This window comes from Halichoeres trimaculatus, unplaced genomic scaffold (genome assembly GCF_033239565.1).
Source record: "Halichoeres trimaculatus isolate MK-OKI-2021-1 unplaced genomic scaffold, fHalTri1.1 fHalTri1_scaffold_4, whole genome shotgun sequence".
Classification (NCBI taxonomy): Eukaryota; Metazoa; Chordata; class Actinopteri; order Labriformes; family Labridae; genus Halichoeres; species Halichoeres trimaculatus.
This window is the reverse complement of record NW_027437182.1, coordinates 35,049,104-35,073,063: the sequence shown is the minus strand read 5'-3', so window position 1 is coordinate 35,073,063 and position 23,960 is coordinate 35,049,104. Positions and strand designations below refer to the sequence as shown.

At 36.8% G+C, this 23,960-nt stretch overlaps 1 protein-coding gene across 5 annotated transcripts in view; it reads right to left on the bottom strand.

Moving 5' to 3' along the window:
* Positions 1-23,960, bottom strand: part of nlgn1 (neuroligin 1) — a 553,048-nt gene that overhangs the window by 300,592 nt on the left and 228,496 nt on the right. For 3 of the 5 annotated variants that reach the window (XM_074667620.1, XM_074667621.1, XM_074667623.1), the window contains one exon: positions 6,710-6,769. The exons of the other annotated variants lie outside the window; for them this stretch is intronic. In XM_074667620.1, the coding sequence (XP_074523721.1) occupies positions 6,710-6,769 (60 nt within the window). The remainder of the gene's footprint in view (positions 1-6,709; positions 6,770-23,960) is intronic. 5 annotated transcript variants of the gene reach the window in all.

Sequence of the window (23,960 nt, the reverse complement as noted above, 5' to 3'; positions counted from 1 at the left end):
TATTATTATTATTATTATTATTATTATTATTTTTTTTTTTTTTTTTTTTTTTGTATCACAAATGTGTGTTTGTACTGCTCTGAAATTCATCTATTGATTTTTTTTTTTTTTTTTTTTTTTTTTTTTTTAGTGTGTCATAGGGGAAAGTTGTGCAATCATTATTACAGTCCTTAAAGGCAGAAGGCAGGGTGGAGACCCAGACTGAGCCAGCTGTTGTCATCATCTTCTTTAGTCCTTAAAAACAATTTCTGTTGTTGTATGTTAAAACCTATTTTATCTATTTTAACTCTACCGTACATACCAGTAAATTTATCCTAATTGCATGCGCCATTGTCTTTATTTTTAACATTTTGAAAGTGCAAAGTCATTTGTGAACAGTGTCCAAAGGGTGTATGGACGGTCAAGGGCTTGCATCACATCACTTATAGAGCAATAAAACAACTTTTCAAACTGTTTAATCATATTGACAAAACTGTGTGTGATTATTGTGACTGCATGTGACTGCATGTTCAGCTGGAGTCATGAGACTGAGTAGTCTAGGCTCCCCACTCCATTAATAAGTCTCTCTTCATTCATGTTGGGCTGTAAAACCTCAAACCTGTTGACTCCTTGTCTGGCTCCACTCAGTGTGTTGGTTTGTTGTTGTAGTCAAGCTAAAAAAAACGGCTGATTTTGACAAGGTTTGTTTTATTTTGAAGTCGCTGGCTTTCTGCGCACGACTTCCTGTTCCCCTTGATTTTCCCTACCCATATTATTATTTTTTTGTTTGGTTGTTTGTTTTTTGTTTTCTTACCCTAAATCCATGCATCACTGCTTTGGCATCCAACCGACATTAAACACATATACGCTGCAACCTGCCGGAGCAGGGATGCAGCCTGAACCCCAAAGAGACTCTACTTCAGTGGAGATCTCCCAAAAGTGGCTTCTGGACAAGACTGTTATAGCACCACCTACAGGCCTGGCATGCTAACTACAGCGTTTTCAGTCCATCGGCGTTTCCGTGTAAACGCAGGTTTTTTTTACTGCGTTTTCTCAGCGTTTTCAGATGTTGTCGTGTAAACAGGGCTCATGTTAATACATTGACTTAAATGGAAACCTATCTGATTTGGTGCCGCACTGAAATGGAGCCAGACTGAGACGTATCAGGTGTCTTTGGGCTGTTTCGGTTACAGCTGAAATACACCAGGTGCATCTTCAGTCCGTCTCCACTTAGTCACAGCAATGGATCAGATAGGTTTCCATTAAAGTCAATGTGTCAACTTACACTGGATCTGCTCCGTTGCAGTCCGTCTGTGTGGCTGGTCTGTCATGTTGCAGATAATACGCAGCCATCCCATTTTTGCTGGAGCATAAGGAAGGAACACCCAGTGACTTTCAAAATAAAACAGACCGTGTCAAAATCAGTTCGTATTTATCTTGACTACGATGATGAATGGACACAATGAGAGGAGCCAGACCAGGAGTCAACAGGTTTGAGGTTTTACAGCCCAAGAAGAATGAAGAGAGACTTATTAATGGAGTGGGAGGCGCAGGAACTCCAGCTGTCTGTCAGTCATGCAGCTTGTAGGACTGAACACGCAGCTGGAGTGAGTTGAGGAACACAGTCAACACACAACAGAGCGGAGTCGGACTGCAGACAAATCTGGTGTATTTTAGGCATTAGTGTGAGTCAACTACATTTTTATATTCTGCACTACCAGGAGATGTAAAAAAAAAAAAAAACATGTTGAATGGGGAATGTCATTTTGTTTGTGTTGGCCTTGGCTTCAGTTTTCACATTTTTCTTTGGCTTAATCCTCCCACAGTGTGTTTCTACTGAGAATCACATATAAGTCACCGTTCTGTCTTTTAAAGATGTTGGGGACCAGTGACTCAGAGGCACCTGATGTTTTGGACAAACATCCCAAATAGTCAGAGTTACTATTGAAATGTTGCTGAGGCTTGGCTGTATGGGAGGCTAACACATCCCCCAGTCTATCTTTTATCATCCTTTCCTCAGTTAGGATTGTCCTCATGCTGTCAGCAAAATCTATATCCCTGTGCCCTCCACACTCAAAGTAATATATCCTTAGCGTATTGGAAGATTAATATCTCACAGGTATTGCAGTATAATACTTTATATAGGGTACCAAGGGCCCCATAAGAGCCTTGTAGATATGCCCATTCATGGCGACTCCACTCCTGTATACCCACTCATAACCACTCCAGCAATTTTCGCCGTAAAAGAAAAGGGGGGAGAAAACGATGCTTCTAACAAATCCGCAGCTCTCAGGGACTTTCCTGTTTACATCTCTATTCCCAGCACAAAAGGATTACAGACACCAGCTTTACTGAGTATAAAGAGATTGTAAAATCCAAGATTTGCAGCGCGGGAGGGGTGCGGAGGTTAGGGAATGTCCTCATTCAGTTTGTATCTACAAGACGACAAATGGTCAAAGGTTAAGAGCTTCAAGAATGGCTGCAGGGGAAATGAGTTGATCACAGTCAGCCTGGATGGGGTTCAGCGTGTGTGTGAATATGTGTGTGTGTGTGACTGTGTGTGTGCGTTCTGAAACATATTTTTCTCTTTATTAAAATGGATTAGTTGCCTGCCCCGCATCCTTTATCGAGATAATACTTGAAGCTTGCTGGGATTTCATTGAATAGATCTGTGTGAGCTGTGTGACTCTCTCTAATCTCATTGGTGTGTGTGTGTGTGTCTGAGAGAGAGCGTGTGTGGGACTGTGTGTGTGTGTATGAGCGTGTATATGGCAGCGCTTGGAAGAACAGCGTGATGGCACAGATCAAAGGGATCCGGATGGTTGTGAGTCTTATTTGGATGTAATTGCTGTTTACTTCGTCACATTATACAGTAGAGGTGCCTTATTAAGACTTTCTGCCTGTCATTAAAGCTGCACAGCAGAAGCCTTGAGGGGATACGAATCTATCTCAGGGTTTTATCAAGGACATTTTTTACTCTTTATGTGACTTTTCAAAGGGATGCTTGTTTATGACGACTGCACAAAGGGTTATTTTTTTGTGTGTTATTGAGTTTAAAGGATTTCCAGTGTGCTGTTTTAGGTTTCAAATAAGTCTTAATTTAAATATCTGGAGGTGGGATTGTTATTTAAGCTTTATACTCGCGCTGGATCCCATAAGTATTACTTTTCATTAGAATACCCCATATTCTCCAAGGATTTACAACAAAATGGTTAAGACTCATTGCTACATTACTACATTTAACCACGTGTTTTGAGCCATGTGTAGAACAGACAGCTTTATATTCCCATGTGATTTAGATACAGACATGTTAAGGGTTTGACTAAATCAGGTTAGAGATGTTAAGTGAGGACTTTTTTTAATTGTTATTTATTTATTTATTTATTTATTTATTTATTTATTTATTTATTTATTTATTTATTTATTTATTTATTTTTGATGGATGGCAGAAGGCCAGATCACAGGTTGGGGTTTTAGAGCATATTGTATACCAACAGAAACAGAAGCATTTTATATAGAGGTAAAACTGACAGAAAAATAGACACCTGCCTGGAGTAGACAAGGAGTATCAGAGCAGAGGGCTTACAAACCAAACGTCACTCAATTGGTAATTTAGACTGTGCAAAATAAATAAATAAAATAAAATAAAAAAGAAAGAAAGAATAATAAATAAATAAAAATAAAAATCCTGAACTTTGGATTAAATGCATTTTATATTTACATTACAAGTACAGTTAATAAGTGCATAATGTAAAGTGAACAGGTGGTTATGGGAAATAGAATTCTGACAGGGTGAGCCAAAACCCCTTGACTTTCGTCACACTAGCACCAGATCTTTGTTCACTCTGTCTCTGCTTCATTGCTTGTTGACTTCATGTTCTCTTATCCTCCAACTCACATCAGTCTGGCACATAGCAGGACCACCAGGCAGCTGAAGTTTTCAGACTGAGTTTCTGCAAACCATTAATAAGTCTCTCTTCATTTATGTTGGGCAGTAAAACCTCAAACCTGTTGACTCCTGCTCTGGCTCCGCTCATTATGTCTGTTGTCAGTTGTAGTAAAGCTAAAAATGATCTGGTGTTGTCATGGTGTATTTTGTATTTTATTTATTTAAAAGTTCTAAGTGGGAAATTTCAACTGGGAAGTCAATGGATCCACACCTCATCTCACTCCAAGTTTAGCGTCAAAGTTAGCTGCCCCAGGTGTAAACAGTAATTAAGCTCCTGTCATATTCTGTATATTTTAGCATTTCTGACTAGCATTTGTTGCAATGAATCATCTGAATAAATAGCATTATTCAACATTAATATATAAAAAACATTGCTTTTATGGCAAGTTTTTCTGACCCGGTAACTGGAACACTTTTAACTCAGAGATGATGTCATTCCTACTTCCCAGTTTCGATGTAAACAAAGCGCACCAAAAAGCTTGCCTATCTGATCTAAAGGGCTCTGACCTGCTGGAGTTGAGCTGCAGTGAGTTCACACATTGACTTGAACCAAAACCTTTCAGAACTGGTGCTGTAATGAAACAAGTCTAAGCCCTGGGTCTTATTATTTTTTGCATTACCACCTGATCACTATACATTATTCTTCTGATTACTGTGCCATGAACTAAAGATAAGAGCAAGTTAACAGTAAGATTCAAAATATGTTTAGCACTGGTATTATTTCCAGCCTGGTACTTTATTCTTTATTCAAATGAATTTTAGCCTCAGAATTGTCTAATTTTGTGTATTTTTTTATGTTATGGAAGCAAGCATTCCTACTTTTGTTAAATATTGCAATCATACTGCTTTGCATAAAAAAACAACAACAACAAAAAAAAAAATGCTGATCTAGATGCAATTTAATTGCAGGAGTCACTCATATTTATGTGTCTTCACAAGGCACTTTTCTCCTCGCCTGCCGTGTCACTCACTTATAAGGGTAAAGGACACTACACCTGACTGAGTGCCCCCCTCCCTGCTCTCACATAATGGTATGATCCATTTACCCCTTGCTGAGCAATAGAAGGAAAAGAGTTGGGAGCTGGCTTTCACTCTGAGTCACAACAAAGCATCAGCATCTTTAATGCATGACACATCACTGCTAAATTTGTAGGTTGTTGGTCCAATCTTCAACAGGGGTTGTCTACATGCTGAAGTGCCCTTGGGCAAGACACATAATTCCCCCAAACTGGCCCTGGTGGCTGAAGCAGTGATGTATGAATGGGATCAGCTCATACTGATGAGGGTTTTACATAATAGTAACTGCCTTTTGTGTGTGAACACGGTGGATTTTATGAACTATTTCTTTAACTTCAGAAGTTTATAGTTGGTTTTGTTTTTTTTTGTTTTTTATTTATTTATTTATTGATGATTTGGTCTGTAGTGTTCATACTGTTTTACTAATTTAATCTAACTGAGGATGTGAAGGATCTCAGTGAATGAGCCATGTTGTTATTTCTGACAGTAATGATGATGGAAAGGAGAAGGGATGGTGAATACATCTCCAACATTGCTACAGGCTTATGTATCTACGTTAAATTGAACAAATGAACTCCTCTACCCGTCTCTAACATGATCAGACATGACAATATTAGCTCCATCCTCTCTCCACTTATGGCTCCAGTCTGTTACTCACAGAGGCTCCTCTTTTATGAGGATTTAACTCGTTTGATACGATTATGTCTGCCTCTACTGTCTGTCGGAGTTGCTTTTTAAAATTTAAATCACAATCTGCTGCGTAAGCAGTCCTCAAAATTGAAAATTCACAGCGTCGCCAGAGGCCTCATGAGCTGGCTGTGGAAATTGACATGCAATAGAAAGAGAGTATTTATGAGCTGTTTTGATTGCGTGTTCTGTTAAAAGCATTAAAATGCAGAGCCCAAACGATCACTTAAAACCATAATGACAGTCATGTCACTTGAAATCATCTCCACCCAAATGCTGGCTTACACCAGTGCTGCCAAGTCTGCCGCGTCTGCAAGCCAATCCACATTCAATGCAGCTACAGAACAACTCATTTGGCAGCCTGGGACTTCGATTCTGAATCCAACAGCCACTGCGGGTGGCTGACCAGAAAGTTAGCTTCACATACTGGTGTGCAGTAAATTAGCTCCGACTTTGCCCTGTAGGAGAGGAAACCATGCCAAGGGAGATAACAACCCACACATCTTAGCTGCAACCATGGCAGAGAGAGCAGCTTACTCTTATTTTGTTCAGTATTTTCAGTCTTTTAAGCCTCATCATGTGCTGAGGTTTTTGGTTTGACGCCCAAAACGTGAACAGGGCTAATTGTTAGTGGAGGTGCAAGCCAGTGGACCAGGACTGAGTCTTTTAAACATGATCTTATTTTGTAAACAAGACGAGTTCAAAGGAAAACATGCAAGAATGTGTTAAGAGCTAGCTTAAGGGTTAATAGTCACTTGATCTGCTGGTGGGATGCAACATAGAAATAGAACAAAAAAGGTAAAGAAAACAGCAAATCCAAGCAGAGAATCTATGTTAGAGTACTGATATCAAAGAATGGTGGAAGACATGTAAACTTTAGACACCAAGCTGAGAAGGACAAAACACATCCAGCCCAAAAAGAGAGTTTACGAGTAAAGAGCAAAAAGAAAATGTCCATCACTTTCAAAAAAAGGACAAGAAATTTAAGAAAATCAAAGAAGATAAAAATTGGAGGAGGAAGGGTAAGTTTGGATTCCCTTGTCATGCAAATCAGTTTGGCATCGAGGGAAAAAATACCTTCGTCGTCCGTGCGGTCACTATCACTTAAATCATCAGTGTGTTTCTTTGTAAGGGGACCTATAGGACCAAGAAGGAGAAGATGGAGGAAAACAGGGTGATCAAGAACACACAAAGCTTTCAAAAGATGCTCTCAAAAGATAAGAATGCACGTCAATAATTAATGTTTCTATAGCCCCTTTGATGGAAAAATCATCTCCCCGACGAGGAGGAGGTATCACATCATCCACTCCACATGTTTACAGTAGGAAAGTTATGCAGCAAGAAAAGAGGGGCTTTTTGAGAAAAAAAAGAGCTGAAAAAATATTAGATCTCTGCTGAAAATGAAGATTTAACTGAGGATGAACCTCTTAGGATCAAACGGTATAAAAACAGTGCAAACACAAAGCATCAGATAAACACATCAGAGGCATTTTGTTAACATTTGTGAATGATCACAGGAGCGGAGACAAAAGGCAGAGGCTGTAAAAAGAAGCAACATGTTGAAGAACAAAGAAGTCGAAGGAAGCTTGTGACAAACTCCCCCTGCTGTATTTTTTTCTTTTAATGTGCCTTTCATGTGTGTCTATGTATGTCTTTACACACACAAACACACATGCATGGTTTTGAAATGCAGAATCTCACAGGTTCATATCTTCGTATATAGACCTATGTTCCATTCTATAAATGTATTTTTTTTCACAACCAGCAAGAAAAAAACATAATCAAATAAAGAATAATAATAAAAAATACATAACACAAATAATCAAAAAGTTAAATAACATTACTATTTAAAAAATATAAAAGCAGGAAAAATATATATGTAGTTTCCAAGAGACTAAATTAGCATCACAGCTTTTTTGATCAGCTGTACAGCACACAGTTAAATGCAACTATGTTTACAGTTTATTTTATGTTTAAGTTAGCTTAGCTTAGCTTATATCATAAAAAATGTTACTATATTTTCAGTTAATGTAAATTGGCATAAAACGCACAGGGAATTCAGTGTGTTTCATGACACAAGAAAATAAAAAAATAAAAAAATGAAAATAAAGAAAAAAAAATAAATTAAAAAAATAATAATTATTAAAAAAAATCATAAAAAACGATGTTATTATATTTTCAGTTAATGTAAATTGGCATTAAACACACAGAGAATTCAGTGTGTTTCATGACACAAGAAAAAATAAAAAAAATGAAAAAAATGAAAATAAAGAAAAAAATAATAAAATTAAAAAAATAAAAATAATTTACAAAATTATTTAAAAAAACGATGTTACTATATTTTCAGTTAATGTAAATTGGCATAAAACACACAGGGAATTCAGTGTGTTACATGACACAAGAAAAAATAAAAAATAAAAAATGAAAATAAATAAGATTAATAAAATTGAAAAAATAAAAAGACGAAAAAAAAAAGAAGAAAAAAAAAAATAATAATTATCAATTGAACCTAGCGTGGAAACAGCATAAAAAGCAATTGACCACATGAAAAAGACTTCACAGAGGGGGTTGTTTGCTACTTCCTTTTTGAAACTGAGAAATCAACATTTTATTGCATGCAATTTGTACACGGGGAACACACAGACACATACACCATAAACACACTCCAGCTCTAACAAAAGTCCCAAAGAAAAACGGAAACACACACACTCAGGCACACACACTGAAAACTTGCACACTCAAAGAGAAACAGACGAAAGCTCAAACAGATCTGAAAACATGCAGCATAACAGGGAACGCCAGCAGGGAGCATGACAGACAGACAATCTGAATAATATATGAGCAGTGTGAAAGCCATCACACAAACACATACACACACACACACACACTCACACACACAGTTGTGTACATATACTACACAGCAGTGACATCCACACCCCGTTATGCTACAAGGCTGGAAGTAGCGCTGATGAGGAAATGACCGCTCCAATCTTTTCAACTACCTTCATTAGCCACAGAAACTAATAGCCAGCAATTTCATGCAAATCTACTTCAGACTTTCTAAAACTGATACTTCAGTCAATTTCAACATGACAAAAGCTAAAGGCACTTTCTGAGGGGAGGCTTTGCATGGGGAAATAGTGCTGAAAATAACGTCAAAGAAAAACTCCGGCATTGGTTTAAACACATCTGTGTATTGGATCGAGGATGGAGGATGAATCACTTAAAAAGGTCTGAGATACTTTTAGTCAGCGGCTCATGCTGATGAGTAATAATTCCTCCATCATTCAACATCCCTCTGGTTTATTTCAAGGCCAGCCATTCCTCTGCAGCTGCTTTAAAGGAGGAAGCCGGCTGCCTGCGTATCGTTCTGTCCTACAGCAGTCTCCCAGCTCTCTTTTGTGAATCTGACAAGCAATTTGATAAGCAAGAGCTGACTTGTGCTTTCTAGGTGCTGAATAAGCACAGAGACACCAGAATCGCTTCTTTAAAAAATGTGAAAGTGTCTTAGAAACACAGAGCACCCGCTGTCTAGGGATGTGTTACCTGTTTATAGAGTCTGTGCACAGAGAGATCACTGTCAAAGCCATACAGAAATATTCAGGTTTCATGTTAGCCTGTTAGCATAGATATTGCTGGGTGATATGAGGCTCTGAAATTATGCACAGTTTAAACACTGAGCAGCATGACTTCTCCTTTTTTTCTGCTGTGACTATTTGCATATTAAGACGCCTTTCCCAGTATTTGAAAATAAAACTTTCAATCAATCAGTACAGCATCTAACATTTTATGGGTAAAGCGAACAAGACAATGCTTCACTACTGTATGTGTGAACACTGAAAAATGATTCTTGGGCCAAGTATTAAGTATATATTGAGCGTTCCTTTTAGGAACTTTTTTATATATTGTAAAAGTGAATTCATAATTATTACTTGTCATTTACTGTTACTTAAAATGGGCTATGTACTTGTGTGGGTAACATCACATCACTTGAGATGATCATCTCAAGCCAGAGGTGAATTTAAAATGATGAGTCTCCAAGAAAGAGAGGACAGATGCGTCCTCACAGCCAGGGAAATCTTTCTATTTATTTTTTATTTTTTTTTACTGCTGAGTGTGAAAAATTCATTTATGCAGTTAAAAATGAGTTTTATGCCGTATGTTGATTGTTTGATTGTTTTAAAATCCCTCTTATAAGTAGTGTAGTGGGTGAGCTTATCGTAAGCTATTCCCAGGATACATTTCTGCCATGGAATATTGTAGCACATTAATGCTACAAATTGATCGTTTTTTACATATTTTGTCTCACAGTTGGTTGTGTGCTACTGACCCTCACTAAGAAATGAAATCAGGGTGGGTTAATAGTTTTAACAAACGATTAATGTAACCATCAGTCGGAAGGGTCTACTACTACCACTACTTTTGAAAATTTAGGAACTGTTAATCTGTCAGAACGTACAGAGAGTAATGCAACTTTAAGGTAGTAAGATTTTTCTAAAATCAATATAGAAAGTCAACTTTACAGAAATAATCCTGCTCACTTGTCACTTCTGGGCACTTCTCTGTCTGTGTCTGCCTCAACCATGTACCTAAACGAGGGTGAAGCTTGGCTCGACTTTCACTCACTTCTAGGCACTTGGAACAAATAAGTAGGCGTGATGAAGCAGATTGAGAAAAGATTTCATATATTACACAAGTTTAAGATCAACTTGTTGTTGGTGTTTCAATCAAATTAAACATGTGAAAGATAAATGTAGGTTTTCTTTTTTTTTTTTAAATCAAATTTACACTGCAATTTACAAAAATTCATTTAAATGAACATACTACTACTGCTATCTTATGTTTCTGTAATAGTTACACAAGAAGCATATGCATTCACTTTAATCAAAGTAATATAATGATAGTAAAATATAATAAATGTTGTTAGCTATGAATTTTCAAATAAACCATTTCACAAAGATAGATAAAAAAATAATAATTAAATAGTGTATATATATAAAAAAATAGACAAAAAATTAAATAAATAAATACAATAAAAGACAAAAAAAAAAAAGGACAAAACAGAAGCACATTTTTATATGTGCTTTTTTAAAACGTCTGTAATAAAATCACATGAAACATTTCAATGTGATTAATTCACCTACAGTTTGGGTTGTGGGCATTATTATTATTATTATTATTATTATTATTATTATTATTATTATTATTATTATTATTATTATTATTATTATTATAAGATTATTAGATTAAATCTATTTTTTCCTTTTATAAATGTTATCTGTTTATTTTGAGATTTTTTCCTTTGTATTCATATTTGTGAGTTGCATGAGAGACTTTCCCATCACAACATATCAGTCCACTGCATTAAAAGCAGAATAGTTTCAGGCTGTAACATCTTAATGGCTTATATCTTCTTGTCACAAGGGAAACTATTATATAGACTTCACTGTGGAAATCTGACACCTATACTGATGTAGGCAATAGAAGCATTACTCATGTAATGCCTAAGTGCAAGTCAACGCTTAAGATTTTATTCTGTGACATTCTGAATCAAGATTTTTTTTTTTCCTCCTGAAGAATAAGATGAAATTCTGTGGTGTTTATCATAAACAACTCAGTAGCCTCGTATGACTCAGTATATTGCTTTAAATCATTACACTTGAATGTCAGAGGTCATGCTTCTGCTTCTAAAAAAAACAATATGAGAAACAAACAGAGCCAGAACAGCACTCCAGAATTATATGCATATAATTCCCTGTAATCTCGCCGTGTGGTATCCTTCTCAAGTGATGAGGCATTCAACAGCTCTGTAAACAGATTGCTATAACAGAATGTGATGAATGCTGAAAAGTACTTTGTAAACTACAGGCCTTGAGCACCCGTAATAAACCAGCACAGGATTTTTATGTTTGTAAAGCAAAGAAAAATGAGTTCAAAGTTGGAGCTAGTCACTCAGAAAGCTGTGAGAATGGAAGTATGAAAGTAAAAGTGAGTGATGTGGCAGCTCTGTGAGCTGCACATGTGCTGCTATTACAGTGGCATGTTGTTTGACTGAGGGTTAGTGGGGATCAGAGCAGACAAGACAGCTGCATGACAGCTCCTATCACACCCTGACAGACAGACAGACACACACACACACTCACACTTCCACCATCATGAATACACACACATACAGAGAGAGAGACACATCATACAGCAATCAGGTGTCAATTCTAAACTGCCCGGTGACAAGGAGGCCGTGACACTGACCTGAGCTCCTCTACCTGTCACTGAGTGTGTGGGCAGCAAAAGCACACACCTCACCGAGGTCTCAGCTGGCTCTGGCCCTGAACACTGATTAGGAACTTGGACCTTTTCATCTCTTTCTTTATGACTATGTGTCTGGTATGGCTCCATCGTTATTTTTATCTGCACTGTATCCATCACATTCTTCTTAACACTCTCTCCACTCCTGTTCTTTCTGTCATGCCTGGCACTGGTCGGGCATTTTTTAACCTCTTTTTCTACTTTGACTTTGCACATTATATTTTGACAGTCTCACAAATATTTCATAAAAATAAAAATCATTCTTTTTAATATTTTCCAAAATATCTTGCCCTGATTTAAATTTTGGAGAATTTTCATTAAATAGAAATAGAATAGAATAGAAAATACTTCATTTATCCCTGAGGGGAAATTCAGGAAAATATATATAAAAAATAAATAAATAAAATAAAATAATAATAAATAATACATATAAAAAAATAAAAATATATAAATAATAATGATATAAATTAAAATAATGAAAAAAATAATAATAATAAAATATAAAATCACTTTTTCCCTCTCTGTCCTTCTCTGTAAATTTTCATGTGTCATTTTTGATTCCTTTTTCTTGTTATTTTCTGCCTGTATTTTAGGTAGGGACCATGTGCAGTACCATCAGAAATCATGGGGGCAGCATTGAGTAGCGTAGCCTATGGACCCCTTTGCAGTTCGTTCACATTTACAGCCGTGCAGGTTTTCTGGCAACTTCAGTATTGCAGAGCTTTACCTGATTTCTCCAAAAAGAACCTCACTTTGATCAACAGTAAACAACTTCCAGTTTAGTGTGAAATCAGTGAGTGGGTGGAAAACATCAACAAGTGGACATATATTGAGATTTCAGTCTTGTTCAATGTCCTATCAGGTGGTGCTTGCATTACAACCAGTTTAGTTCACATGTGCAGTTTCCTTTGATTTTTTTTTTTTTTTTTTAGTACTATCTGTTTTCATTGCCAACATTTTGGGATAGCGCAAGCTCCCTAGGGTAGTTTTGCTCAACTTGATCTTGATTGTTTTGAGAGTTCCAGTTGGTGCTCATGATGGTGCATTTCTGCTACAAGGCTTGAGCTTCAGTGCTTAAAAAAATTGCTAGACCACCACAAAGGTGTTTGCCGCTGCTGTTTTAAATTAACATACTACTACTCCTATGTTATGTTTCTGTAATGGTTACACAAGAAGCATGTGCATTGACTTCAATCAAAGTAATTTAATGATAGTAAAACATAATAAATGTTGTAAGCTATGAATTTTCAAATAAACCATTTCACAAAGTTAAAAAAAATAAATAAATAAAAATAATTAATTTATACATATATAAAATAAATAAATACATATCTGAATGAATAAAATAAAATAAAATAAAATAAAATAAAATAAAATAAAAGGCCCAAAAAAAGGAAAAAAAAATAGAAGCACATTTTTATATTTTTATTGCCAAATTACAGGTATTTAGGGTTGCATGGTATTCTGAAATAATTTCTGACTGGAAAAAAAAAAATCCTAAAACTAAATTTAGTAATATTTATAATCAATGCTGCTTCTAGTTATATTCTAATATATTAACAAAAGAAATAAAAATAATAAGTTAAACACAAGAGTCATTAGTTCATTATTGTTTTATGCAATGTTAACATTTTCAATCTGAAGATACATATTTTTTTAAAATATCTGGTATAACTGGTAAAACCTCACTTTAAACTCATGATGAACCAAGTCTCTGAAATGGCCCATTGTTTAATGACTTATTTTTAAAGACCACTGACATCAGCTGTCATATTGGACATGGTGACTAAATCTGACTTTTGATAAAACTAGAATAAGGGAAAATGTATGTTGAAAATAGCTACAACATGCCTAACCTGTCTATCGACTCAATGGTGTCCCTTATTGTACTAATTTATCAATTACCCTTACTTTATATATTATGTAAATCCATGCATTTGAAAAAAAAAAAAAAAAGAAAAAAAAAAAAACTCAGCACCTAGTCAAAGTGAATCACATTACACAAACGTGTGCCTCAAGTGGACGGTCTGCGAGCTGCAGTGGTTTCTGCCCTGGCTTCATTTGTCAATCCTTGAGATCGTCTTTCTGCTACCTGACAAGTATTTTTTATGTGTGGACAGAAAAAAATGCAATGCCAAAGGCTTAAACTCTCAGTCATTCAGATTTCACAGAACAGGGAGCATGGTCACTGGTTTTCATGGACATTTGGATCTAACTGATCTGGAACCAGCTGTTCCTGTCATTCTGTCAGCGTATTACTGTCAGGAGAGCAGGATATTGATGATGTTACGTCAAAGAGAGCGCAGGACTTCATCACAGGGCAGTTGGGGAGTGTAACACATTAAAAAGTCTTTACTAAACTATCATAAATAATCCAACTTAGTCTCTAACACACATCCATAAAGCATCTTTTTATTTAATGCAGAACAGTATTACTGCTGTGGACTTAATAACACCTTTACAACAACGCCATCATAACCCTGAACCCTGAGGCATCATTCATGTGGACTTAATGGCAGAATATTGGTTTCATTATTCAATGCACTTACAGCTGATGGAGTGTTGGATGATCTTTTAAAGGGTTAAATCATTTGTGAGGCTCTGTTCATATCAACTTTCTAAACTCCTTCCCAGTTGTGCATGTGATTGGCGCTCACGCTTTATACTGAAAAGCTGAGAGCTACAAAATGTAGATAAAGCAACAGAAACACCCTATTGTACAAAAAGGAATTCAGTACTTCACATCTACAAGATGTGGAAAGAGCATATTCAATTATTTTGTCACATATGCCATCTTTTCCCTTCACTACAGCAAATATTACTGTTTGATTTCCTTCTTCCAGCTCTATCATCCACACTCTCTGCCTTCCTTTGTCTTGTGCAGATGCTCTTTTCCCTCCTGTCTGTCTCCCTTGTCTCTCCTTATACCTTCAACTCTCTCCACCATCAGCATTGATTGTAGACTGATGAAGAGGAGTTTCACGCTCTCTGACACTGCGGAACAATCCATGATTCAAAAAGCCAGCTGGGTAGATAACACACACACACACACATTCAGAGGATAGTGCACAGGTACACACACACACCAACACACTGAAACCCCCAGGCTTCCCCTCTCCTGGATACGGTAATTATTGCGAGGAGAGTCCATGCATCGATCGCACATTCAGCACAAGAGCTATCCATACATACATATTGCTCTCTGTATGCATCAGTCAAGGTCCGCACCGGCGTAGAAACACAGCGGCTTAATCAATCACCAATGCACATTAAAAAGGGGATCTAACAGAGCGCACGGCTCAATGAGCCAAATAGGTAATCTACTACTGACCTTGGATAAAATCCCTACAGGCTGTAAACTATAAATACAGAATCCATTCCCCAAGGTAAAACTAGGAGTCTAATGCACTTCAGCAAACCTGATGAGAGGAATTAACAGAGAGGAGTGGAAGCTCAGGAACTTTACTTTATGGAAGTTTAACGATTGAGCTGAAGTCATGTGACACAGTAACAGGGCTGAACCATGAGCTCTTAACATATCTAAAGGAGGCAATGCTACTTCAATGATTCAATGATACTGCAATGATCAGGCCAAAGCTCTCCGTCCATTCTCCAACTGTCATCTAACAATGTATCAATTAGGTCACTGAAATGAATCATATTCTAAATTATGGAACATTTTCTGTCAAGGTCACAAATAAAACCAAAGTCTATCTGCAAGGTCTCACTAAACTCCATCTGGACTGTACATAGGCTACTTGTCTAAAGCTAAAGCTCTGTCAACGAATGAATTTATCATGATGTTAAAAAAAAAAAAAAAAAAAAAAAAAAGTGTAAGAGTTCAAAAAGACAAGATTAAATATATGAAATGGTGCATGAAAGGATCATAAATATTTGGGTCTGAAAATGTTTTTTGCAGGTTCAAAATAGTCTGAATATGAAAAACAACCCTGATAAAATCCAGATCCTGATCCTGCCATAAAACCATCCTGGCACATCGCCCCCTATGACGAACATGTTCCTCGGTCAAAAGCAGAGTTTGCTGATGTTTACTCAGCACTTAGCACTACAGAAAACTGACCACTGATCATCTGGGATCAGAGACACCTGAGGGACAGGTGAGCTTTGATTTTATCAGTCTGAAATGATAGAACAAGGATGTTTGATCACACTTAAAGACTAATTATCAGCTAACATCACAAACAAACCCCATTCTCTGACACAAGATATATGATAGGGATGTTTGATACCACTTTTTTTTTGTTTTTTTCAGACTGACACCAGTACAAGTTCTCCCTCTTGAGTACTCAGTAGCCACGGTTACATGAGGAGTTTTTGGTCTTTCTGAATGGAATCTTTCTGAATGACTTTTCCGAAAACAATATTATACATGGAAAGGAATATTCCAATCTCCGATCTACATGTGCCGCTGTAATCAAACAGAATAGTCAATGGGGCATGCGCAGAAAAACGTAAACATCAGATTTATTGAAGCTGGAGGACGACTGTTTGTTTATCATGTAGTTGCAATACTCCGTATTGCGAGTTTGTCGTCCGTCTAGTCTTGAAATTATGTTCATTTCTTTCAAAGTTTGGATCAAAAACAAACTTTCCGCAGCAGTCCAGTGCTGACTGCTCGCCGCCATTTTTAAAGTTGAGGAACGTCTCTAGTTGCGTCGTACGTCATATCTGAGCATGTGCTGAAAGAACGCACCCTGACAACTTTCCATTTGAGTGGATACATGATACCTCAATCGGTTTGGGGGAAGGAATTTTCCACCCCAGTGAAACTGATTAAATGTCCATTTGGATTGGCACTTTTCTTTCAGAATGAGGTGTATACAAAGGTTAAATTCTTTCCGTTTGAGCAAATAAACCAAATGCAAGTGGAATATTTGGGTCCATGTATACGTGGCTACTGATACTGAGGACAGGTACCACTAGTAAGTTTGATACATAACGTTCTAAAAAACAGTGACAGATAATTTTGAACAAACACAGCACAGTGACTCTGGGTCCAACATAATAAGAACTCTCTCTGAGTTTACGATTTGTTTTTAATTGATAAAAAAAAAAAAAGTGGGAAATAAAACAGTTGAACTGTTAACTCTCTCTGGTTCATTCATGTTGTCTGAACAGGACCTGATGTACATTTGTCGTGGTGTCACACTGCAGCAAGTAGCGCCAGCTACTGGTGAGGAGGACTTCTTTGGCGTAAGATTGTTTTGCCTTGAGTATTGGCTGCTGGTATCCACAGCTTCATTAGTAGCAGTACTCACCCATCCCCAATATATAGTTTTTGTCGAACCCACTGCCCTGGCCTTTCACTAACTCATCTCATTATGCTCTTCTATTTTCACCACTAAGCATCGTCTGCATAAGCTTTTGTATGTTTCTTTTGTGGGAGCTTTTGTTTTGTGGTAGTTTTTGCCTTCATTGTGGACCAATTGGTACCTCTAACTACTTCTACTAGTTTTGACCTAGGGTGAAGTAAAGACAAATGCATCAAGTATTTAAGATGGGAAACACACAATAGACTTTTGGTCAAGAGTGCAGTTTAACTGGCTCTTACACAACCCTACAGCAGCAGTTTCAGACATGGAAATACCTGAAATATAGAATTTTTTCTACAATCTCACTCATTTGTAGATTAGATGGAGTCATCAGACTTCACTTCAATTTGCTTGATAAAAAGTTGAAAAATCTGAATGTTGAAAAAAAATATCATTTAATGGGGGAAAAAATGCCTCCTCTCCCGCAGCAGTTCAGCAAAACTCATCCTCAAACCATTTCTAGAAGCTTGACAACGTCTCAGAGGATTTACAGATTTGGAGCCGATAAAAAAAACAGACACCTTGCAAAACTCAGCAGCAACAGCAGCACATCAGCTGAGGAGATGTCGATCTGTGAACTGATGCTTTCAAATTCCGTTTAATGAGACTTCACATTCACTCTGGGTTAACCCTCCAGTCTGAACACACTAACGTTTTAATCTTAGTTTAATTTATCTCAAAATATTCCCCCTAACCCAGACGAAACACCCTCTGGGTAACACATGTAGCATCCAAACATTTCAGAGTCCTGCCTCTTCTGCTTTCTGTGTCTGCTGTAAACAGCTACAGCGGCATTTCATGTTCTGAGTTGTTTGTTGATTCTCAAAGCCTTTAGGAAGATACTTTACATATATGAGCAATAAAAGCGAACCCATCCATCTAAAAACAGCGATGCTCTAGAAAACTGAATAATACTGCCATTTATCCAGACGACTGTGCAACACGACGTGTTCGAGGTGTCTGGGAAACGACTAAAATATGTCATTTAAATGGGAAAATGTGTCTTAACATAGATCATGAGATTATGCAATTGGAAATGGAGTCTGTGTCTGTGTGAGTGTGAGTGTGAGTGAGGGTGTGTGTAGAGGGGGATGATACATTAATATCCCACGACATCATCAGGCGCCTTGCCTGAAGCGTAAGTAGCAGGATAAGGCAGAGGAGACACAGAACATCATTACTTGAGATTTACCTCCATCAGCAGAACAAAAGTAAATGTATAAATATGAAAAAGAAGGTGTTTCATATTTTCCAGAACCAGAATCTGGTTTGAAAGTATCACAACAACTGTACCGCTGATGTTATCATGAAAAAGTGGAATATCCTCCAGTGGGCTGCTTGAAAATAAAAGCCTCTTATTTCGCTGCCTCTTCTGTGAACTCTTTATTCTGTCGGTTTGTTTGTGCAGAAACATGTGGGCGAGACCTGCACCAGGACCTTGTCTCAAAGAAGACTACATCTCTGGAAAGATAAGGAAATGTGAAAAAAAAAATAACAACACATATGTAACATCAAACAAGTCTCCCCAGACATTTGAGATGTCACAGTACTCATGAACTTCTACTGGGAGAGGAAAAATACTTCAGCATGACCCAGACAACCTGTATTACCTAACGCCTGTCTTCTTTGCAATCCCTGTTTGCTTTCGCTTTCTAAGAGAAAATAAACCTTTAGAAAAATCACTTTTTCTTTATTTCGATTCTGATGTGAAAAGATTAAAAAGGACACTTTCAGTCCCACGCTACCTTCATAGAAAAATCTCAGACTTTGAGCTTTAAAGGACTGTGATTTTGCTCCAACGTGCCTTGTGTGCACCAGTGTCAAAGCCAGGGAAATGAGCTGCTAATTAACTCTAAAGTCATCCTGACAGAACAGAATGAAGGTGGCAAAAATATTTTTGTCTAAATTCATTGAGCCAAGATTATTCTGCTCTTTTTTTTGCCACTTTATTTTGTTTGTGGCTGCAGGTTGGGACCCATTTATTTATTTATTAATTGATTATCATCTATCCTGTTTTGGACCTTTTTGCACTTTCTATACACTTACTTAATTTTGTTTTCTTGATTGATGATGCGACTCCACCTAAATTTCCCCTCAGGGAGAAATAAAGTATTTTCTATTCTATTCTATTCTATTCTATTCTATTCTATTCTATTCTATTCTATTCTATTCTATTCTATTCGCGAAACACAAATACAGCCATGCTTAAACAGGCTCCATTGAAAGAGAACACACACAGCCAAGAATGCACAACCCCTATACTTTCAAATGTGATTTTGCACTTTTGTTGTTCCAACATATTATCTGAGGTCAATTTGACAAAATATTAAAGAAGTTGTAGTGATAACACATTAATATGAGTTGAAAATGTAAACTTCTTTCAATGTTAAAATTTGAGTGAAAGGGCCGCCTTGATAATTTAAGTTTGGACATGAGAAAAAAAAAATGAATAAATGAATAAATAATTAAATAAATAAATAAAAAACAAACAAAAAAAGATAGATAAAATATTTTGTGTCAACCTTTGTCTTCGTTTGGTTAATTTAAACTTGTCGGTTGACTTGGTTTGTTCAGATAGTTGTTTGAAATAATTAACCCTTTTCAACTCAATTAAACTTTTCAGTTAGGTAAACCTTCATTTTAATGTGAGTTGAATTATATTTGTTTACAAACTTAACTTCTACACAGTAAAATATTTCACTGCACTGTTAAAATATTAGTAAAACACTCGCTGGAAAGCCTGATAGTAATTGTGTGTTATTTTACAGTGCATGTGCTGTAATTTGTTTTTACAGTAAAGTACTGTAGGTTGGATAAAATAATGTTAAATAACATTAAAATAGTGGCAGCCCTGCTTATACTGATATTTTACAGCAAAGTCGTTTTTCTAATGATGGTGTTTTGTAACCATGAGTGAGGGAGCACGGTGGATTTAAGACCCTACTGTACATTAGACACAAGGTGTCATGCTACCTGTGCTCTACAGCGCATGGGTTCATGTACTCAATGATTTTTTTATTTATTTATTTTTGTTTTTTTACATTGGTTTAAATGCTTTATGCTAATAAATGAGGTGTGTTCTTATTCAAAACTACTATCAGCCCCTGCTGCAAGTGTTTTACCAATATTATCTTACAGTGTAATAAAATGTTTTATAGTATAGAAGTTGAGTTAATGAACAAATATAATTCAATTCATCAAAAAATAAAGGTTGGCATAACTGAAAACTAATTGAGTTGAGATAGATTATTTGAAACAACAACTACCTGAAGAAGTTAAGTCAACTAACAAGTTTAAATCAACCAAACTAAGACCAGGGTTGACACAAAACATTTTATTAATCAAGTTAACTCCTGTTGTGATATAATAACTACATTTATTTTGTCATTTTAACTTGAAATTTTAAGGCAGCCCTTTAACTCATATTTTTACAAGCTATAGACTGTACAAAACATGGACGTAAGTCTCCCTGACGTCACCCGTCTGTTTCTGGAACAGGAAATGAAGCGCTTTGGCTATCACGGCCATATTGGAAGTGGCAAGGGCTTCGTGTAGAGCTATTGGGCGCCCCTTAGTCATGTGACCTGAGCTGTGCCTCTGATTGGGCGAGCTCTCAATATTAATGTCCTCTTAACCGCTGGGTAAGAAAATAAATTAATCCTGTTCACTGAGTGCCGATGGTCGAACCAGGCTGGAAATAAGTGGACACTCGAGAAACAGCAGTTTTTAGCACTTTCACATTGTCTCATCTTCTTAGACCGAAAGTTGCCGCTTGGTTAAAACAGCAAGTTACATTGGCCAGTGTAAAACAGATCTCTCTCACTCTGTTTCTTTCTGCAGCAGAATATTTCAGGACAATGACTGGCCAAAGCTTGCCTGAAATGTAAACTAGCTGAGACATGATGCATTTGAGACCCCAGTGCTTCCAGGCCTTCAAACTTTAATGCCCCTCTGACCTTGTCTCGACGCTCTCTACATTTTTTATCTCATTTTCCTGCTCCATGCTGCCTCACATTTCCTCCACTCACACTTCTCATTCTCCTCCTCCTCCCTTCCTCTCGTTACTAATCATTTGATTTTTGCATTCCTTCATCGTTCTCGCTCCTTCCCCTGCTTGCTGACGAAACAAACACCCACACTGTCAATGTCAGTGAATCAATTCAGAGCGGCGAAAGGCCTGGGAAGGGGAGGACATGTGCAAAGATGTGTGACTAGAGTTCTCGAAAAAGAGAGGGGAAAAATGTCATGAGCTTTCTTTTTCAATGTTTAGTTCAACAAATAAGAAAGCCTGCTCCATTATGGGTTAAAGACGAGCTTTTTCCCCGCAATCAAACCGCTGACTTACGACAGAAGCAGCAGAAATCTCGGCTAAGGTCTTACACAGCAGGATATTAGTGAAATGTCCTTCACAGTGAGCTGTGAGTGTGGGAGCATTAGGCCCGGGACATGCTTTATTCAAACATCAAAGCAGCAGATCAAACAGACAGAACATCATGTGGTGTAATGACTTTACTTGCTCTAAAGGGCATTTCTACAACTGGAAGTGGCATTTCCACTTTCAATTTTTGGGTTTCCTCTCGCAGTTCGCTTCATTTACTCACATCGAGTGTGTACAGAGCTAACCTAGAGAGATGCAGTATAGAAACAGCCCTAAATTACCAGGCTGAAATACTAAATTGGAGTGGGCGGTTGGCAGGAACTTCACAAGGCACTGGAGGGGGGACTCAAACACATTCAGTCAGTAGAGATGGAAATATTTAATGATGCTCCTATTGGTGAAGCTATAGTGACCTTTAAGGTCAGATACATAAAAAGTATGACTCTATTTGTCAAGATTTTTAACACTAAAAGTCTATCACTATAGCAGTCGCAGTCTGAGTGTACTTATATTTGAACAGCTTTTCACTAAACATAAAAATGAGTATTTATTGATATTAGTTTGTCTCTGCTTTTTAGTATGGAGGTGCGAGGAGACAGTCATTTAAAGTTGAAAAAAGAAAAAAAACCTCTCATTTTCAGTTGATTCTAAACCCCTCCAAACACAATAAAAAATAATTATTTTCCAACAAACGTATCATCCAAAGTTAGTAACGTTTTCCTACTTTTATCAACAACAGATGAGAAATGAGGTTCATTGCATCCTTTATTGGAAGATTTTCCGCTCAAATCTTAAGAAGCAAGAATCATTTCCATGGACTGGACGTCAGTGCTTTTTTTTTTTTTTTTTAATTAACTCAATTAAGTCATCATCTGTGCGAAATGACTCCCTGAATTGTCTCTGGCAACACATTTTGGGCATTTTCTTTTCCAGTTTTGAGTACAAAAAAAAAAAAAAAAAAAAAAGATAAATAAGTAAATAAATAAAAAGAAGCATAAACAAAAAGAGAATAGTTCACCAACATCAAGTACAATTTACACAAGTACAAGAGTTTTCTTTTCTGCTTCAAAGCTTCAGCAAGGCCACCTTGGACAAATCGACACAATTGCAAAGTGGATTGCAACAAACTCAAGACCCATTAATATTGTGAAGGACATGTTTTTTTTTTACAAAGGTTTTGCAAGTTGCCTCTCAAGATGCATTGTACAAGGCCCCATCGAGAAGCACAAAGTTCTTTTTAACATAAACTGGAGTTTAATTAACACATTAAGTGCAAAAATATTTCCTTTTTTTCTGAAGTCTGTTAGCTCATGCAAAATGAAACATGATTACTATTAACAGCAACCCTGACATTAATCTGATGTAAAATTTTTACTGTTTGATAACACTACTCAAAACAAAATTCAAGTCAACTGTAGTATTTCCACAGTTAGATCGTATCTAGAATTAAAAATATATATATTGGAAAAAAAAAGTAGAAATCAGTGAAAGAGTTTGTCTCTGACCCTTGAAACATGTCAGTCTGTGGCCCATTGGTTGTTTACCTTCTTTATTTTTTCTCTACTCTCACTGATTCTTGTAACCTCATTACATGGCAATGGGTACGAAGTTTTAAAGAGTTCCCCCGCTGGTATTGTGAAAGAGTCCCAAGTCCACCCCTGCAATTATCAATGGACTAACATGTTTCTTATTCCAAACAAAATGTTTTTAATTTGAACTATGAAAAAGCTGAAGTTTGTAAATGGCAAATTGTAAAATACAGGATGTTATATAAGCTGTTAACACTGAAATATTCTTTTATTTTTTTGTTTTTAGTCAAGAATTTGTTATTAGTTTCTGTCTTAAACTATTAACAACCAGGGACATAGTTCATTTTTAACAGTGTTTAAGCTTTTCACGTCAAACATGGACATCAAAATGTGGTTACTGTTTGGAATTGGAGAAGTCTGTGAGTTAACAGCTACAGGGATTTAAAGTATGCTACATTAAAAGTGAGTGGGCAGATTTTTAAGAATCAGAACCATTTCTTGATTTCATTTGAACCTGAAATTCCTGACCAGGAAATAATCTAACCATTTTAGGTAATATCTTTCCAAATAATGAGCTGTATTTGTGGTTCATTTGGGCCACAAGTTGTCCTCTCAGGGTATTTTTGAGGCTTTTAAAGCTTCACTAGGAGTAAAGAGTAAAAGTAGAAAGCAAAGAGCTGCAGGTCGAGGTTTCACTCAGGCCGCCTGCATCCAGGGCCGTAGCCTTTGTACACGGTGTGCGGTTCAACCACTGAGCTAAACCGGCGCCCCACAAACAAAGT